The following is an 18,707-nucleotide window of genomic DNA, read 5'->3' as shown; positions in this document are numbered from 1 at the left end:
TATTGGAACCAGAACACATGACTCTTTTTGCACAGGTAGTCCTCAACGTATGACCACAACTGACCCAAGATTTCTGTTGCTAAGCAGGACAGTTAAGTGAATTTTGCCTCGTTTTACGACCTTTCTTGCCATAGCTGTTAAGTAGATCACTGCACTTAAGTTAGTAGCACGGTTGTTAAGTGGATCTGCTTCCCCACTGACCTTGCAGGTCAGAAGATTGCAAAAGGAGATTCCTGCGAAAGTCATAAATCCCTTTTTCAGTGCTGTTGTAACTTTGAACAGTCCCTAAACGAACCATTTGTAAGTGGAGGACTAGCCGTTTCCATTTCCTTCCAAGTGAATGAACACAGACTCCTAGCAGCCGCCTGCTGCTGCCCGTTTGTCCTTGCCACCTTCCCAGGAGGGCCCGGCCGAAGGTCACCCAGACTGGGCTGGAACTCCAGCTCTCTCTTGGTTTTCAGGACCTAAACTCTGCCTTTGCTGATGCAAAAATTAAATTAAGCAAGCCCACATCAGGAGTGTTGGCTCAGAGGTGGAAATGCTTAAGTCTGTGACCCACGCTTGGCACGGGACAGGTAGTTTAACCCACGTTTCCATCTACACAAAAGTTGACATAATTGGTCATTAGAGGCTTTGCCACGATGGTAGGACTTTGCAGCCAGTCTGTTGAAACAGCATGATTACGCCTTGCCCTTGGAAGCCCCTTACCCATTAATTCTTTCACGATGTTGCCCTTCTCAAAAAAGACGTCAGCGGGGGCTTGCTTGGCGCCCCCAGATCAGGCTGAGCTTTGGGGCGGAAGGGCCCTTTGCAAACATCCATTAACGTTTAATATCAAACCTTCCAATACTTGGCAACTGTCTCCGTTTTGGGGAGTTTCCAAGCAGCACGATAGCTGTCTGGAGCCTTTGAAATTAAGACAGCTATTCTGCCTCTCTATTTAGTTAAAATAACCATTGTTCAGAACTGAGATTCTGTATGCTCCAAAAGATAACGGTTCCCCTCACACATACGTGTTAGTCATTCCTGACTTTAGGGGGCGGTGCTCATCTCTGTTTCAAAGCCGAAGAGCCAGCGCTGTCCAAAGACGCCTCCGTGGTCATGTGGCCAGCATGACGAAATGCTAAAGGCACACGGAATGCTGCTACCTTCCCACCAAAGGTTGTCCCTATTTTGTTCTACTTGTTATATTTTATCATTATATTATAATATATATTATTACCACAATGCCTGCCATCTTGACTTTTTTGACCTCCCCTCCCACAGCCTTGCAGCCGGAGGGTGCTGGCATCTCGTGGCCCTTGGCACCCACTCTTCCTTTCTCCCCTTTTGGGGCACCCATCATGCCCTTCCTCTCCTCATATCACAAGAAAGAAGAGTCAGCAAGCAAGCTTTTAATCAGTCATTTTACAAATGCACATTAATCTTTTTTTAAAACAGAATTGACCATTAAAAAAGAAAAAGCAACCCATCCCTTTCCCCACCACAGTGGAAATCAATTTAACAGACTCCAAGGTTTTCCAAGGTGTAGAGAGCGGCTCCGGCTGTCCCAGAACAGAGAAAGCAAAGCCAACCGGTGGGGGGGGGGATTAGGTGGGAGAGACAAAACCAGGCAGAGCTTTTTGGTCTCCTTTGCGGTGTGAGCCCCTCCCCTGCTGGCTCTCCAGAGAGCAGCCAAAGGCAAGATGGGGCTGTGACCACCACCTCCATCTTTCTCCCCTCCGCTCTTGGCACGTCGGCCAAAGAAGAGAGCCCTGGATTTGCACCAGCAACGTCCGGCTGGACTTCTGGTGCAAACTTAAAACCCTGACCTCCTTGAGGATGGTGGCAAGCCTCCCACAGTGTGCCCTGGGGCTGAGGGGCTGAGGGGGGCATTTGCCGCTGCAGGCACGTGTGGTTGTTTGGGAAAGGAGAAGGGCACTGGTCTTGGTGCCCCCTTCGCCCTTCTGCAGAGGGTCCCTCTGAGTCAGCACCATTTGCTAACATCTCAGTCGACCAGGTCGACTCTTGTTACTTGGAATAGTTGACTATGCCCAGCCCTATTCTTGCACTTGTGTCAGGAGGCCACAAAACCACCCTGGTCCACAGCTGCTTCTGCCGAGCTCTCCCTAACTCCCATCCTCCCCAGCCAGTATGGCTAGACCATAGGCATTGCAAGTGATCTGGACACTGGAGGGCCCCCGGGATGGTGGAGGCTGCCCTCAATGCGTTCTGGGTACCAAAAAGACCTCTAGGATGAGCCACTGCTGGCCTGCCTGGTGGGGGAGAGAAGACCCCAAGAAGACTGCAGACCCTCATGGCCAGATCAGGACACCCTGAGTCACACCACCGAGTGTTTCTGCATCCAGTCTGGATGGAATCTGGGGCCCCCTGCGCCCCCCACCGCCCCAACTTCTACCAAGAGCTGCTTCTCTACACGCCCAGCCCCTGCCACTCCACAGAAGGGTGTGTACATCAGATCCAATTACTCTGCACCTCTGTCCCCATGGGTAAAGGAGGGGCAAATTCACCACAAATAAAACACAAGTGGAGGCGCCCTGTGACATTATCACTTGGATTTCTCGGTGGGAGGGGGAGAAGGAAAGTCTGGCCTAAAGTGGTCCGTCACCCAATTTTCCAGTGGAACCTCTGCCCTCATGACCAGAGACTGGAATGTTTTGGTGCAAAATGCAGTGGGTTTTTTTTGCTCTTTTGGCAGTGGAGAGCTATATTCTACAGTCGCCAGTGGCTGCCAAGCCTCAACGGTGTGCCTCAATTGTGTCAGGTGCCTGCTGACTACTCATGTCCCTTGCAAGACAGCTCTGAGATTCTCCCCCGACTCCCCCGGAGGGCTTCCCTAAGGTCACAGGTGAAGAGAGACTGGGAAAAAATCCATGTCTTTTGGCGGCTGCGCCATCTTCCAGACTGTCATTTGTGCTTTAGCCGGTGTGGGCAAGGGAGGTTCCCTACAGGCACCTCCTACCTGGAATCGGCCGTTTACAACAGCCAGAGCAAAATACCAGTGGAGCCTCTTCTGGGACCCGGCACCATCCAGAAAGACTCAGCAGGAATTCCCCGCAATGGCCGTCCTCCTCAAATCCCAGTGATCTGAGAAAGTGCTTCCATGCCTCTCCTCCACTCCTCAAATGCACACTGAACAGCAACGACAATGCAACCCATTAAAAAGGCATCTTGGGGGTGGGGGTGAGGGGACTGCAACAAGCTGATCCAGTTTTGACCGTCTTTCCTGCGGATACCGAGTTGTCCTCATGCTACCTTAAGCTGTTTTCTCACACCAAACCGGGGGGAGGGGGAGGAATTCAACATCACCAAACCAAGCAGGACCAATGCAAGGTTTGAGTCCCAGGAGAGACAGGAGGGAGGGTGGGAAGGGACGTTCCCCTTTGTCCCCAGGTTAAAAAGAACCGCATTGCTGAGGACATCCAAGCCAATCCCGCTGTTGCATAAATATCAAGGCCACGGGAGACGAAGGTGTTGTTTTCTTCGGCGCCACCATCAAAGCTTCTCTTCTGGCCCCAAGAGGTCCCTGAGAATATTTTTCTTTTTAAATCCCTGTATCTTACGGGCAAAGGTACCTGGCGGGGTCCTCCTTCACGCCACCTCCTCTTTTGCTTCTGCAACGAGAGACTCAGGTTACTTTCCTTTCCCGGAAATAGCATGAGATTCTGCAGCGGAGTTCAGGAGCCTGGAACCAAGCCTGCCCCCGCCCAAGTTTGGTTACTGTGATTATTCTTGATTGACATAGCTGCCCGTCTCACATGAAGCAAGGAGAAGCCTGGCACCAGACCAAATGGCGGCTGTGCCACCTGCAAGGAGCTTTATGCCCATCTGAAAATAAGGAAGGCCCCCCTCCCCCCGCATGGAAGCTCTGCAATGGGCAGGAAAGCCAATCAAACCATCCAGGAGAGGTTGCTGTCTTGAGGTGGAAAACCCACCACCTCCCCAGGCGGAAGTTCCATTGTACAGATTTTATCATCAGGAAGATTTTTCGGATACAGGGAGTGAGTCTCTACTTCATGATGGCAACGGAGCGTGACATTTCCATCTCTAAGCAAGCTGGTCATAAAGCACAACCTTGTGTGATCAGGCTTAAGTGAGGGCAATTCAGGCAGTCCCCAATTACTGTCACAACTTGAGACTTCCTGTCCACTCCTCCTTCATTAACTTTGCTTGGGGAAGGTTGCAAAAAGCCATTGCATTGCTACAGGACCCTGCAACCGTCAGAACTTAGAGGACCACTTGCTCAGCCCCATCACAAGTGTGAACCACCTCTACTGAAACAAAGTCTAAGAGCTGCAATTTGCTACTCATGATTTAACTGTGAGAGGGACCTTGGTGTCCTAGAGAACGGATCACTTGAACATGAGCCAGTCGTGGCTGGCAGCTGCCAAAAAGAGCTAATGCAATCCTGGGTTGTATAAATAGAGGCATAGGATCAAGATCACGTGAAGTATTAGTACCACTTCATAAAGCCTTAGTAAGGCCACACATAGAATGCTGCCTCCAGTTTGTTGAGACTCTGGAAAAAGTGCAAAGAAGAGCAACTGAGAGGATCAAAGGCCTGGAGGCTAAAACATATGAAGGACGGTTGCTGGATTTGTGATTGGCTAGACTAGAGAAAAGAAGAATTAGGGGTGATATGATAGCAGTATTCCAATATTTGAAGGGCTGCCACAAAGAGGGAGCAGTCAAGCTATTCTCCAAAGCACTGAAAGGCAGGACAAGAAACAACGGCTGGAAATGAATCAAGGAGAGAAGCAACCAGGATTTAAGGAGAAACTTTCTGACAGCTGGGACTTGTCTGACCTCCAAGGTCCCTTCCAGCTCTATTCTGATTTCTGTGGCCATGGGGAAAAAATCTTGACCCCATGAGTCCCATTCATGGACCTGGATGCCGACCTCAGTCTGTGTCTAAAAGTGTTTTGGCTACTGCGCTAAGACCCAAAGTGGCTTCTTTGGGCTACATGTGAATTCTGTAATTGACTTCAGTCCTTATGGCCGAGCAGGCGTACCATGCTTGGACCAAGCCATAGTGTAGTAGGGCATGTGGGCCTCGGACGTCATGGGGAGGGACAACGTGTGGCTGCGAAACCATCTGCTTATCCTCTTTTGGTGGCTCTTGGTCTGGATGTACAGAGAGTCCGCTTGGCTTTCTGACTGAGTGGCAAATGGGTCCAAGGAAGGTGACCTTCTGCTTGGTCTCTTCCCTGTACCCAGACCCCAACCTGGCTCTGCAAGCATCCTTGGTGGAGGGCTCTGAATTCGGGGGGGGGGGTTACTTCTATGATGTGTTACAGACAAACCCACATATTTTCTTGGCAGCAACAGGGTTTGTCACTGCCTTATTCTGGGATGTTTTCCCAACCAATTTACACCCTTGGCAACTCTTGATGGCACCTTTTCCAAATTGTGAGGAGGCTCCACGGGGCTTCCCAAGTCCTCTTTGGCAGCGAGTTTCAAGGGATGTAAAGTCTCCAATTCAACAAGTGACAGGAAAAGCTTCGAGACCCTCCTGGGCGTGAGCGGGTTCCTGTCCCCTCTAGGCAGCCCATGGGCAGCACAAAATGACTCGTGATGGTGCTGCAGTAGACAATGCCCACCTCCAGGGCCATTTCAACAGAAATGGAGGAACTGCCACTTCCCCAAACACTGGCATGCCCTGAAGCAACGGCAGCCAACTCCCAAATCCCAGGGACAGCTGGTTCAAAGTTGGCAGGAAACTACCACGTAAACCCTGAGACCAGCGTAAGACGCCGAAGCCCCACTACCACAACCCCTGGGAAAGGACCTCTGTCCAGCCCCTGGGACTTCCTGCTCCACCCAACCGCCCCCCTCCCAGCTCCCCTGCAACAGGAAGGGCATCCCATGGGATTGTGGGTCTCCCACCCACTCACCTTGTGCTCTGTGGCTTCTCCGCAACTGGTCTTCTGGCCCAGCTGGGGGGCTGCCATTGCTAGATTCCAGGGGAGGGGTCTGGTTTTCAGAGGCTGCCATCTTAGTCCGCTCCTCAACTGCCGGTTCCTCGGCTCCGGAGGACTTTGGGCTTAGGGGAGAGTGCCTGCGCCCCGGCCCAAGAGAAGGCTTCTTGGCAATGGGAGGGGGGATCCTCTGGGACTTGGGGGTCTTGGCCAAGCCCTGCGGATGCAGCCCCGGGGCCGCTGTGGATCGCTGGCTGGAGACGGTCATCAGTTCAGCCACCAAGTTTTTCTGCAGGCTGGCCTGGGCCTCCGATGAGGATGCTGTCTCGATGACCAGCTTTTTCGGGCTCTTGGCAAAGATGAAGCTGGCGGTGGAGGCGGGGGATTTGTGGAGTGGGGACACTGGGCCGTTGCTAGCCAGGGCGGCAGGGTTGCCTGGCAGTGCCGCCCGGCTCCCGGTCTTCCTCTCGGCCATTCCGAGACTCATGGCTTCCCTGGAAGTTAAGGTGGAGGCCTTGAGGCGCACAGCCTCGTGCAGGGGGTTGAGCCCCTCTTTGGAAGCAGGCTGGCCCCCCCTCAAGGACAGGGACTTGCGGAGAGGCTTCTGGGGGGCCAAGGGGCCAGTCTTCCCATCTGCAGCCAAGTTTGCTCTGCTGGACTCTACAGGGGTCATAGATCCAGTCCCGGCTGGACTGATCCCGGGGCCATGGGCATCCACGTCGACTGAGCGCAGGCGGACCATCTGCAGCAGGGATGGTGTAACGATGGGCAGGCTGGCATCCTCCTTGGGCACCGAGGTGGCCTTGCTGCGCGTGGCAGGCTCCTTCTTGAGGTCAGGATTGGAGCTGGTGGGGGGCTTCTTAATCTGTGGGGACAGACTGGAGGGCGCTGCAACCCCTGAGGCATTGGGGTGCCTGGAGCCCAGCTGAGAAACGGACAGTTCTCCGCTTGGAGAGACTTTGGGAAGTGGAAACGGCTCCGTGCTTGGGGCCGGCTGGGGCAGAATTCCTGGCTGCAGGAAGTTTGCGGACACCACCGTGGGAAAAGAGAGAGGCGTTCCATCTCCCTGCCCTGCAGTGGTGGCTTCTTGGGGCTCTGGAGGGGCCTCAGCACTCCCTGCATCCAAAGAGGGGGCTTCCTCGGACTCCGGCTGCAAGTGCGGGGGAGGCAGCAGGAAGCAGGCCTCGTCTGGTGGAGGGAAATCAGCCATGGACAGATCCTGCTCATCCAGCAGGGGAGGGGGTGGAGGGAGCCATAAGGGGTCTGTGGAAGCCCCCACCTCAGCCTCGGGGGAAACCAGCACAGCTCCAGGGTCCTCGGCATTCAGCTCGGCTTTCTTCACAGGGGGCGGAGGGGGGTGGTAGGCCGGCGGAGGGGATGGTGGGGGTGAGCCCTCCTTGTTGAGAGGGCTGGGATGCTGGGGGGGGTGGCTGCTGGGGGGCAAGGCAGCCACTGTTCCTTCCTTGCTCTTTGGCTCGGTTGGGGGTGGGGAGAAGGGAGCTGGGACCTTCGGATGCGGAGGGATGACAAAGTGGTCCACATAACGTGGGGTGGCCAGAGAAGAGGCCAGGAGGGAGCTGGGGGTGGGTGCGGCCATCCCTTCCGGGGGCGCAGGGTCAGAGGCCGAGGAGGAGAGGGAGGTCAGGGAGGAGGAGGAGAGGGAGGGTCCCGGGGACTGCAGGGAGCAGACACGCTCCGGCTTCCTTGGTTGCGGTCTCTTCTTCCCCGGGGACATGGTGTGAGGGAGGGGGCTTTTGGGGTGCAGCGTGGGCGTGCCGCTCTGGCTGGAGTAGCCACTCGATGGAGACATGGTGCGGCCAAAGTGGTGGGGAGAGCCAGGCTCCTGGGCCTCATTCCTGTCGGCCTCCCTCAGTTGGCTGACCCTCCCTGGGCTCCGGGGAGAGATGTCCGACAAGCAAGACTGCAGGCTGCTGGTCCCACCCAGGCAGATGGGAGAGAAGACATCATCCTCATTGGCCAGGCTGGGGCATTGGGCGCCTTCCCGGTGGGGCCTCCGCTCCGGCTTGGGAGGCAGCCCCATTCCTCGGGGCGCCCCTTCGGCTTCCAGCTGCTGAGCCTTCTGGTGCAAGGAATAGGTCCTCCGGGGGGGCAAGGGGGCCACCTTCATCTTCCGGAGTGAGACACTCCGGGTTGAGGAGCGGTCACTGCGCACGCTTGCATCATCTGAGCCCTCGGCGACGCTGCTGGTGCTGTAAGCGGGTGAGGCTCGGCCGCTGCTCCCTCCTGCCCGCACCCCCAGCAGGCTGGGAGAGGCCGGGGAGGCCCTGACCTGCCTGGAACTGGCAGGGCTGGAAGGACCAAGCCAGTCAGGCCTGCCTGTGGGGGGGTCCCTGCCGCTCGGCCCTGCCTCGTCCTTCTGGCTGCTGGGGCCCCCGTGAGAGGAGATGGTGGATGCATTGGAGACAATGGTCTCTGTGGACTGCGAGTGGCTCCAGTTGTCGCTGGAGGAGGAGTGCTCGCGGCTGCGGGGGGCAGCGGGGAAGTGACCTGTGGAGCGCACCGAGAGGGCCGGGCTGGCGGTGGCCAGGCTGCAGCGGCTGAGGGTACGCACCCGGTTGCAGGACAGAGCAATGACATCCACCATGGGCGGCAAGATGGCGTTGGGAATAATCTTCGAGAGGTAGGTGCCCTGTGGCGAGATGGACATGACCGGGCTCAGCAGCTCGGGAGAACTGGGCTGGGTGGTCATCCAGGGAACGGCCAGGGACTTGGGCCTGGCCACAGGAGATACTTTGGCTGCTGTCTTGTGGCCCAGCACCGAGTCGTCGTAGTAGACGCGGCTAATGTGCTGCTGGAGGGCAGCCTCTGAGGCACGGGCCTCGAGAGCCTGGAGGGAGATGCGGGGCCCCTGCTCGGGAAGGGCGGTGGCTAGAGGCTTCCCATCGATGGTGGGGATCTGGATGGCAGGACCGGGCAACTGGCTGCCATTCACCAGGGGCTGTGGGGTTGGGCCGGCTCTGACGGCAATGCTGCCAGGACGTTTCGTGGAGTCACGCCCGTTGCTCAGACCTGTGGGCAGAAAGACAAATGGGCACCAATGCAAGACAGAACTGAGGAAGCAATGACTGGGCTGAGGCTGGACACTGCTCTGCCGGCCCCTTCTCACTCAACACAGGAGGGACCTACATCAGTTCCAAGATCACAGCTGGTCTTGGCTTGGCATAGCAAGAGCATTTGGACTGCTTTACAGCCTTCCCTAAGAGGTTTACGGAGTTGGTGTATTGCCCCCAACAATCTGGGTTCTCATTTTACTGATCTCAGAAGGAGGGAAGGCTGAGTCAACCTTGAGCTGGTCAGGATCGAACTGCTGGTAGTGGAATGCAGAGTTAGTTTGCAATACTGCATTCTAACCACTGCACCAGCACAGCTCTACACATGTTGCATAAACTCAGCCAGCTGTGCTTTTGACTTTGGCTCAGTGCAAATCTGGCCCTGATTATGCACAACTGAGCCCAGCTGGCCAGCACGCATTCTCACACCAGAAAATGGAAGCCCAGCTCTTCCGGTTTCCAGCACTGCCGCACGCACAAAGGCCAGCTGATCGGCGCATGTGTGCCAGAAACCCAGAAGAGGAACAGGCAATGCTGTGCACGCCAGGCAACATGGCTCTGCGTGCCACTTCGGGCACACGTGCCATAGGTTTGGCATCACAGGCCTAGTTCATGTCATATGCTTAGAAAGGGTTTCCATGACAAGGTGAGCCACAGGCTGCTCAGCCCCAATTTAGTTGTGCCAAGCATTCTCTGTGCAAAGCCCCCTGTCCCCTCCCCCACCCCCCACAGCTGTTCTGGTCATGCACCCACCCTCCCCCTCTTGGCTGATCCGAGAGGAGAGGGCATCCTGCTGGGGGAGGGGTTGCCCACTCCAAGGGGCCCTTGGAAAAGATCTGATCCAAACCGTCAACAGACACAGGGAAGGATCCAACAGCAGGCATCTTACAGGAAAGCCAAGGAGGAAAAATGCCCAGAAAATGGGGTTGATGTTCAGACTTGCCTTAAAGAAGAATCTGGACCAAAAAGCTACCTATGTAATTCCGCAGGAGGACAAGTCCAGAATTTTCCATTGTAGGAGAAGATTTTGCTTTCATTCTGCAACGTAGAGAACTTCTTCCAAACAAATGAAGCTTAAAGCAGCATCTACACTAAGGTGGTAATTCTAATGGCCAGTAAGAAAATGCTGCATACCTTCAAAACCAGCAAAAATGGCAGCGTCTGTTAGGTTTCCCAAGCAGCCCGGATTCGGGTCCTGCTCAGCGGCACTCGACTCAACTTCGGGGAGACGCTGCCTGGCACGAGGATGGCGGGTGGGGGGGTGGGGGCTTCTCAGAACAAATGCCTGAGCCACCAACTCGGAGGGAGACTAGTTAAAGCTGCTTCCCCTCTGTAAGACTACAAGTAGTCCTGGATTTATGATGGGTCACTTAGCGAACACTCAAAGTTATGATAGAGCTTCCAGGGTACTCACCACCTGATTCTGAAGTTTTGATGGCCACCTGCACCCACCCTAAAGTCACATGACCGTGTGTGGTGCACTTGGCAACCGGCCTCGCCTTATAGCCATTAGCATCATCCCTTGCACACCGCATTTTAAGAGGTTTTTGCCAACAATGGTATTGACTTCTGGTTTTCAGCAAAATTGGCCCATAGCGAACAACTGGTTTTCTTAACAACAGCCACGAAAAAGGTTGGTCGCATTGGCGACCTGCTTTATGACTGTCATGATTTATGTCTGGAAAAGGCAGGCTCCATTGTGGTCCTAAGGTGAGGACTGCCTGTAATTCCACCCCTACCCCAAGTGCTCTGTTGCAATCCCTGCTCCCTCTGGGACTCAAGGGGGCAGATCTCTCCCCAGGTCCTTGGCTAAGCAAGCAGTTGGTGCCCCTGGATGGGCCAGTTCCCTTTTCTGCCCTTCCTGCGCCTGAGCGCTCCGGGAGCGTTGGGGAGCTTCTTCTCCAGGCCCTCCCCAAACTCCCCCAACCGGGATCCAGCTTGCACAGGGAAGGCGGGCGGCTGCTGATGGAGGGTGCTGCCCTCTGACCCTCCAGGTGCAAGTCTCTCCCTCCACCCACCCAGCTTGTCGGCCAGCAGCTTACCCAGCTCCTGCTGCACATGTTGGGGCAACCCCAGGACTGTGGTCCTCCGCTCCCTCCGCCTCTTTTCTCCCTTCCCCGATGGCTTCAGAAAGGAGTCGTGTGGTCGGAAGGTGGAGCCTGGAAGTGGCCAAGAAGGAGGACAAATGGAGGGAGGCAAGCAAACGGAAAGGAAAACTTCATCAAACTTCAGCAACAAAGCCTCAGTGTTGACTGGAAGTCCCTCTGCCCACCCGACAGTATTTGTGCCAACATATAAAATTAAACTAAATAGATGTGCAAGGATCCCATGCTTATTTTCCTTAAAAGTAAAATGCAAACATTACAAAACCTGGGTCCAAAAGGGCAAAGAAGTCAGACCTTTTCCTCACAGAATCAGAGATTGACTGGGCTGGAAGGGACCTTGGAGGTCTTCTAACCCAACCCCCTGTCCAAGGCAGGAGGCCTTCTTTATTTATTTAATTTATTGGCCACCCATGTTACCACAGGGTAACTTTGGCTGGCTTGCAATGTCTTATACCACCCTCTCCAATCTTTCCTTGAAAACCTCCAGTGAAGGAACAGCCACAACTGCAGGAGGCAAGGAGTTCCATTGGTTAACTGTTCTTACCATTGGGAAATTCCTCCCTTATTTCCAGGTTGGCTCTCTCCTTAAAGAGCTTCCACCCACTGCTTCTTGTCCTGCCCTCTGGTGCTTTGGAGAACAGGTCCACACCCTCTTCCCTGGAACAGCCCTTCAAGGATTGGAAGATGCTATCAGATCTCCCTTTAATCCCGTTCAAAGTCTCTGAGGCTCACAGAGGAGACAAAATGGCGCCCTGCTTGCCTGATCTCCCAACGAGATGCATGGGCTCCGCAACCACAGAATGATGGGGCTGCAGGGGAATCCTACCTCCTGCTCAGTGCAGAAATCAAACTGAAGTATTCACCAAAAAGGAGACCACCAACCCTCTGGGTCGGTAGTTCCATAGCTGAACTTCTCTTCCAATCTTTATTCCAAATAGAATCTGCCTTTCTATACTCTGAGGCCGTTATTCTCTCCTCTACACTCTGGAAAATGGAGAGACACAATTCTTGATCTTCTTCCACAGATGTACTGGTGTGTGAGAAAGGCCTTGGAAGATGGGAAAAGCTACCTAGGGAAGGGTCAGAGAGAGACCAGAGTCCACAAGGTAAAGCAAGAGCTTAGAAGAACCCTCAGGATGTAAACCAGATGGTGGGAAATTTGTACCTACAGACTTGCTAGATTGATGTCAGCCTGCCCAGGGAGCCCAAACAGGAAACAGGACCAGATAAACTCATTCTACTTTCCTGTAAAGCTACATTAACAGAACCTTCCAAGCCTGGAAGTGCGATTCTCCTGCCATCACAGCCTGAGAATCTCCTTTACGGCCCCCTTTGGAGCATCCTTCTCGTCCATCGCGTAGCCGCAGGGGATGCCCTCTCTTAGCTGACTGTTCCCAGGCAGCCTCTCTTGGCCCCACATGACATCCTCTTTTCCCTTTTGGGGTTAAAGACCCCAATGCCTTCCATCCCTCTTCCTGGGGCAGCTTCCACTTTCAGAGAACTGCGATGAAGAGGCTGCGGCAACTGAGCTTTCCGCTGGCCCCTTCTGTCTTCCAGAGAGCAAACTGGAAGACCCTCGTCTCCCTGGCTCAGCACCTGACCCCTTTGAGCCCAGAGCCTCGACCCCGCTTCCCTGCTCTAGGACGGCTCTACTGGGTGGTACCTTTTCTCTGGATCATCTCAGAGCGGACAGACATGGCGTCTTCGGAGGCATCTTCTGTGGTGCACGAGGAGGCTTGGCTTCGGATGGAAATGTCATCACCCTCAGTGGACTGGGAAGACTGCTTGTCAAAAGGACAGACAAAGAAGTGGGCAGCGTTTTTTAATACAAATATAGTGTATATGTAAATATACAAATATAAACAGAGAAAACAAGAAAATAATTTTAAAATCAAAGTGAAAATAAAGATGGTTTACAAACACTCTGATCAAAAATTGAAAAACATTGATAGAAATCCATATTAAAATGTCTTCTATCAATTTGGAAACTGCATATCCCAGGGTTTCAGATTGAACAATCAGACAGAATTACAGAAACATCTGGTAAAAAGAAGGGAGGTGGCTTATGCTTATATATCAACAACAGCTGGTCTCAAGATATAAGTGTAATATACAAATTCTGTGATGAAAACTTAGAGACATTAATTATCAACTGCAAGCCATACTATTAGCCTTGTGAATTTTCCTCATTTCTTCTAATTGCTGTTTATGTCCCACCTCAAGCCTGTGTAAACAAGGCATTATGAACTCTAGCTGACCAAATTATGGAGGCTGAAGCCAAATACCCCAATTCACTGGCCATTATTTTGGGAGATCTAAACAAGGCAAATTTAAGGAAAGACTTAAATTAAAGGAAAACAAAAAACTTTAAATTAAAGGAAAACAAAATACTTTCAGCATGTCAATTGTCCCAATAGAGACAAGAATATTTAGACCATTGCTACACAACACTAAAAGATGCTTATCAGTCTTTACCACGAGCAGCCGTGGGACACTCTGATCATTGCATGATTCACCTTGTACCTCCTTACAGGCAAAGACTTAAAACCACAAAACCAACAATTAAATCAGTGAAGACCTGGATTGAGGAGACAAAGTTAAAGCTACATGCCTGCCTTGACTGCACTGATTAGAATGTTTTTGAAAGTACCTCTGCAGACTTAGATGAACTCACAGATACTGTAACATCATATGTCAGCTTCTGTGAAGACCGATGTGTACCGACAAAGAACTTGTGAATATACAGTAACAACAAATTTTGGTTCACAGCTAAACTTAAGCAGCTACGTCGTTCCAAAGAAGAAGCCTAAAGAAAAGGTGATAAAATGCTGTACAATCAGGCCAGAAATGTATTAACTAGGGAGATCAGACCAGCAAAAAGAGGCTACTCTGAAATGCTAAAGAATTAGTTCTCAACAAATGAACCAGAAAACATGTGGCAAACCTCCTTCCCAGGCTGAAGGAAATCAACAACTGGCAGATGACCTGAACGTGTTTTACTGCAGGTTTGAAAGGAAACTAAAGCCACCTATCTCAACAACCCCCATCTCAGACACACCAACAACTGCTAAGCCTCCTACAACTGACCCCATCCCATTGGGTTCACAACCCCTAGTGATCACAGAAAAGAAAGTGCAGGACCTATTTCACAGACAAAAGCCAGGAAAAGCTTCAGGCCCAGACAAGATAATTCCTTCTTGCTTAAAAGTCTGTGCTGATCAATTGGCCCCCATCTTCAATACATCACTAGAGATGTGCTATGTTCCTTCTTGCTTCAAACACTCTACTATCATCCCAGTGCCAAAGAAGCCCACCATCAAGGAACTGAATAACTACAGACCAGTTGCTCTAACATCTGTAGTCATGAAAACCTTTGAAAGGCTAGTGCTGTCCCACTTGAAAACCATCACGGATCCGCTGTTAGACCCCTTGCAATTTGCATGCCGAGCAAATAGATCAACAGATGGATGCTGTTAATATGGCTCTGCACTACATCCTACAACATCTTGAATCTCCAAAAACCTATGCAAGGGTCCTCTTTGTAGACTTCAGCATTGAATACCATCATTTCAGACACTCTTCTACCTAAGCTAACCAGCTACAGGTACCTGAACAGACTTGTAAGTGGATCACAAGCTTCCTAACAAACAGGAAGCAGCAGGTGAAGCTAAGCAGAATCACATCAGATTAGCACAATTAGCACAGGGGCCCCACAAGGCTGTGTGCTCTCCCCACTTCTCTTCTCTTTGTATATCAATGACTGCATCTCTAACAATCCATCTGTTAAACTACTGAAGTTCGCAGATGACACAACAGTGACCGGTCTCATTTGAGACAATGATGAATCTGCATACAGACAGGAGGTTGAACAACTAGCCTCGTGGTGCGACCGGAACAATCTGGAACTGAACACACTCAAAACCGTAGAAATGGTGGTGGACTTTAGGAGAAACCCTTCCATACTATCACCTCTTACAATACTAGACAACACAGTATCAACAGTAGAAACCTTCAAATTTCTAGGTTATACCATATCGCAAGATCTAAAATGGACAGCTAACATCAAAAACGTCATCAAAAAAGAACAACAAAGAATGTTCTTTCTGCGCCAACTCAGAAAGCTCAAACTGCCCAAGGAGCTGCTGATCCAGTTCTACAAAGGAATGATTGAGTCTGTCATTTGCACCCCTATAACTGTCTGATTTGGTTCTGCAACCCAACAAGACAGACACAGACTTCAGAGGATCATTAGAACTGCAGAAAAAACAATGGCTACCAACCTGCCTTCCACTGAGGACCTGTATACTGCATGAGTCAAAAAGAGGGGTGTGAAAATATTTTCAGGCCCCTCACATCCTGGACATAAATTGTTTCAACTCCTACCCTCAAAATGTACATAGCACTGCACACCAGAACAACTAGATACAAGAACAGTTTTTCCCCAAACGCCATCACTCTGCTAAACAAATAATTCCCTCAACACTTTCAACTATTTACTAAATCTGCACTACTATTAATCTTCTCATCGTTCCCATCACCAATCTCTTTCCACTTATGACTGTAACTTTGTTGCTTGTATCCTTACGATTTATATTGATATTGTTTCCTGATTGCTTATTTGTACCCTATGACTATCATTAAGTGTCTTATCAGTAAGTGTTAAATTTATACCCTATGACTATCATTAAGTGTTGTAAGTGTTGTACCTTGATGAAGGTATCTTTTCTTTTATGCACTCCGAGAATGTATGCACCAAGACAAATTCCCTGTGTGTCCAATCACACTTGGCCAATAAAGAATTCTATTCTATTCTATTCTAAAATCGATATTGAGAATCCATGAGCCATCCATTTCTACCCTCAAGGAAATTTTTCCCAACCTTGACAACTTTAAGTTGGGTAGACTTCAATTCCCAGAATTCCCCAGCCAGCATTCCACCCATCTTAATGTTCAATAGCACACCAGGTGGGAGATTATGGAAATCGAAGTCTCTACACCAGTTAAAGATGTCAAGGCTGGGAAACTGTCCCAAGGTTTCTCCTCTACCAGTGACACTTTCTGAAAGCCCGGGAGGAGTGGGGAGCTACCTAAAGGCACTTCTACCCCCAACAGAGACAGAGGGTAAGAATCTTGGCAGTTGAAAAGCAGGATAAAATTTGTCTACCGCTGCTTCTCTTCTTTCTTGCCTTCATGAAAAACAGAATTACAGGAGGAAGCATTCCATTTGCCCACTAGGTGGCACTAGCTGGTTGCCATCACCTTATTGATCCTACAGGAAAACTAGCCTGCAGGTGTTCTTACCTGCCGCTTTCAAGGGCACAAATCCTTCAGATCCAAGGGTCATAAAAATGGTGCAAATGGTAATTAGACTGCCTTGGTTTTGCATACAGGCAGTCCTCAACTTATGGTTGGTCACTTAGCAACTGTTCAATTATGACGGACCAACTTGGGGCTGTTTACGATCTGAATTCAAATTCTGACAGTCAGGGCCCACTACAGAGTCACGAGACTGAACTTTGGGTAATTTGGTTTAATTTGACCCATTTATAGCCATTTGCAACTTCTTACAGTCCCATGACCGCATTTTATGACAATTTTGCTCAAGATTGGTATTTGCTTCTGGTTTTCAGCAAAACCGTCATAACATCAGGTCATTTCTAAGTGACCAACCTGATTTTATGACCTTCTTGTGCAGCGGTTGTTAAGTGAACGCTGCAGAATTCAGGCATCAGCAGCAATGGGAAATCTGCTCAGTTATGCTTTGGCTGCCCTGCCCTCCAAGAGGGGCTCCGAGTACCCAGTTTTGCTGCAAGTTTCCGATGAATCAAGATGCCTTTTTGAAATCTGGAGTGGTGGTGAAGGTGCTGGATTCTCACCCTTTAGGCCCGAAAGCCAGCTGGGTGACTTTGGGCCAATCAAGAAGGACCCACCTAACAGGGTTGTTGTTCTGGGGAAAGAGGGAGGAGGAGGTCTGTTCCCAACCTTGAATTATATGTTAAAAGGACAGGAAATAATAATGTTGCAGCTGGAGCTGGAGCTGCTTCAATGAATTAAGAAGCACCACATTATGGTTTCTGGTAAACAGAGTTCTTCCCAAATCATAAACTTGGAGAGGAGCAACTTGTGTGAGTCAGAAATGTCAACACGGCAGTCCTGACTGCACAATCCAAGCCCAGCCCTTTTATTCAACTTATGTAAAGAGGGCCGTGTCGCCCTCTTGATTATTTTGAACCTCCATGGACACCAACGCTGTGAGGGCAGCCCTTCCTGCCTTCATCCATATACCCAGCTCAGGGATTTTTGTTTTTGCTTTTAATAATTTTTATTGAAAATCCTTAAAAAGAATGATAATAAAAGACAATACAAACTAAACCCAGAAAGGAAAAGGAAAATAAAGAATAGAAAGTGCAATAGAAAAGAAAAGAGGATAAATTAAGTAAAAAAGGAAATATTTGAAGAAGTGACTTCCTATCCTTCATTACAAGTAGAAAGCAAAGTTAATAATTCTTCAGGCCTTATAAGTATCTCATGCAATCTCTTCTTCCAATAGGCTATCCCTTATCCATACACAAATCCATAAAACATTAACATTTCAGTCCTGGTGTCAGCAAAAAGTCCATAAAGAGTTCCCAGAGCTTTATTGTTTTAACCTTGGTCAATCAAATCAACTTTGTACTCCTTCCTTTTGCTTCTAGCAATCTTGGTCTCTTTTCATTCATTCAAATGTTGTTGATTTGATCGCTCTTCAGTTTTTCTTTCTCTTCTTTGAGGCTTAAGCAAATCTCTTTTGTAAATCCAGTAAGGGGTCATTATCCAGGTCATTTTCTTGCCTTTGAGGATAGAAAGTCAACAACCTAGATTCGGGAACCGAGTACTGGGCAACAGGGTGAGCATCCATTGAGGACTATCTCTGAAACTATTAACTAACCATTCTGAGTCCTGAACAGTCTGCAGTGAGCGTCTTGTTGAGTGCAGGGAGTTGAGTATCTGAAGAACAGCCAAGGAGGGTTCCCTATCTGGCTTACTCAGTCCCAGCAAGGCAGAATTCCAAATTATTATTATTATTATTATTATTATTATTATTATTATTATTATTATTATTATTATTATTATTATTTCAGACAAATACTTTTGTGTGGAACAAATACTCTACTTGTTAAAATCTTCTCTACATTATTATCATTAAGCTGACACCGGGCAATGGGGTGAGCTCCTTTTCCTTGCCTCTGCTCCTGCCCAATAGCAATTCGAAAGCATGCAAGTGCGAGTAGATAAATAGGTACCACTTTGCAGGAAAGATAACAGCAGTCTGTGCACCTTTGGCATGTAGCCATACTGGCCACATGACCATGGAAAATGTCTTCAGACAATGCTGGCTCCCTCGGCCGATAAACGGAGATGAGCACTCGACTCTTAAGAGTCGGACACAACTGGACAGAAAAACTTTTCCCTTTTTCTTGCCTTATCATTTGTATTTCCACTTTAACTGTCATCTGTGTCTTATAATCCACATTTTTAAATTTTGTCCAACGTTTCAACAATCTCTTTATATTTTAATATTTCTGCATCAGATCAGGTTTGTTTTAGCTGTTTATCAGCTTGGATCTTCCAAG

At 50.2% G+C, this 18,707-nt stretch overlaps 1 protein-coding gene across 4 annotated transcripts in view; it reads right to left on the bottom strand.

Moving 5' to 3' along the window:
- Window positions 1–1,378: 1,378 nt before the first annotated feature.
- The window catches only part of KIAA1522 (KIAA1522 ortholog), a 72,988-nt gene continuing 55,659 nt past the window's right edge, over window positions 1,379–18,707 (bottom strand). For 3 of the 4 annotated variants that reach the window (XM_058195440.1, XM_058195441.1, XM_058195442.1), the window contains exons 4-7: window positions 12,758–12,878; window positions 11,032–11,148; window positions 5,895–8,948; window positions 1,379–3,614 (exon numbers count right to left, since the gene is read on the bottom strand). In XM_058195440.1, the coding sequence (XP_058051423.1) occupies window positions 3,592–3,614; window positions 5,895–8,948; window positions 11,032–11,148; window positions 12,758–12,878 (3,315 nt within the window). In that variant the 3' untranslated portion in view covers window positions 1,379–3,591. The remainder of the gene's footprint in view (window positions 3,615–5,894; window positions 8,949–11,031; window positions 11,149–12,757; window positions 12,879–18,707) is intronic. The other variant, XM_058195443.1, reaches the window with a different exon arrangement.

Source organism: Ahaetulla prasina, chromosome 10 (genome assembly GCF_028640845.1).
Source record: "Ahaetulla prasina isolate Xishuangbanna chromosome 10, ASM2864084v1, whole genome shotgun sequence".
Lineage (NCBI taxonomy): Eukaryota > Metazoa > Chordata > Lepidosauria > Squamata > Colubridae > Ahaetulla > Ahaetulla prasina.
This window is presented reverse-complemented; position numbering and strand designations above follow the sequence as displayed.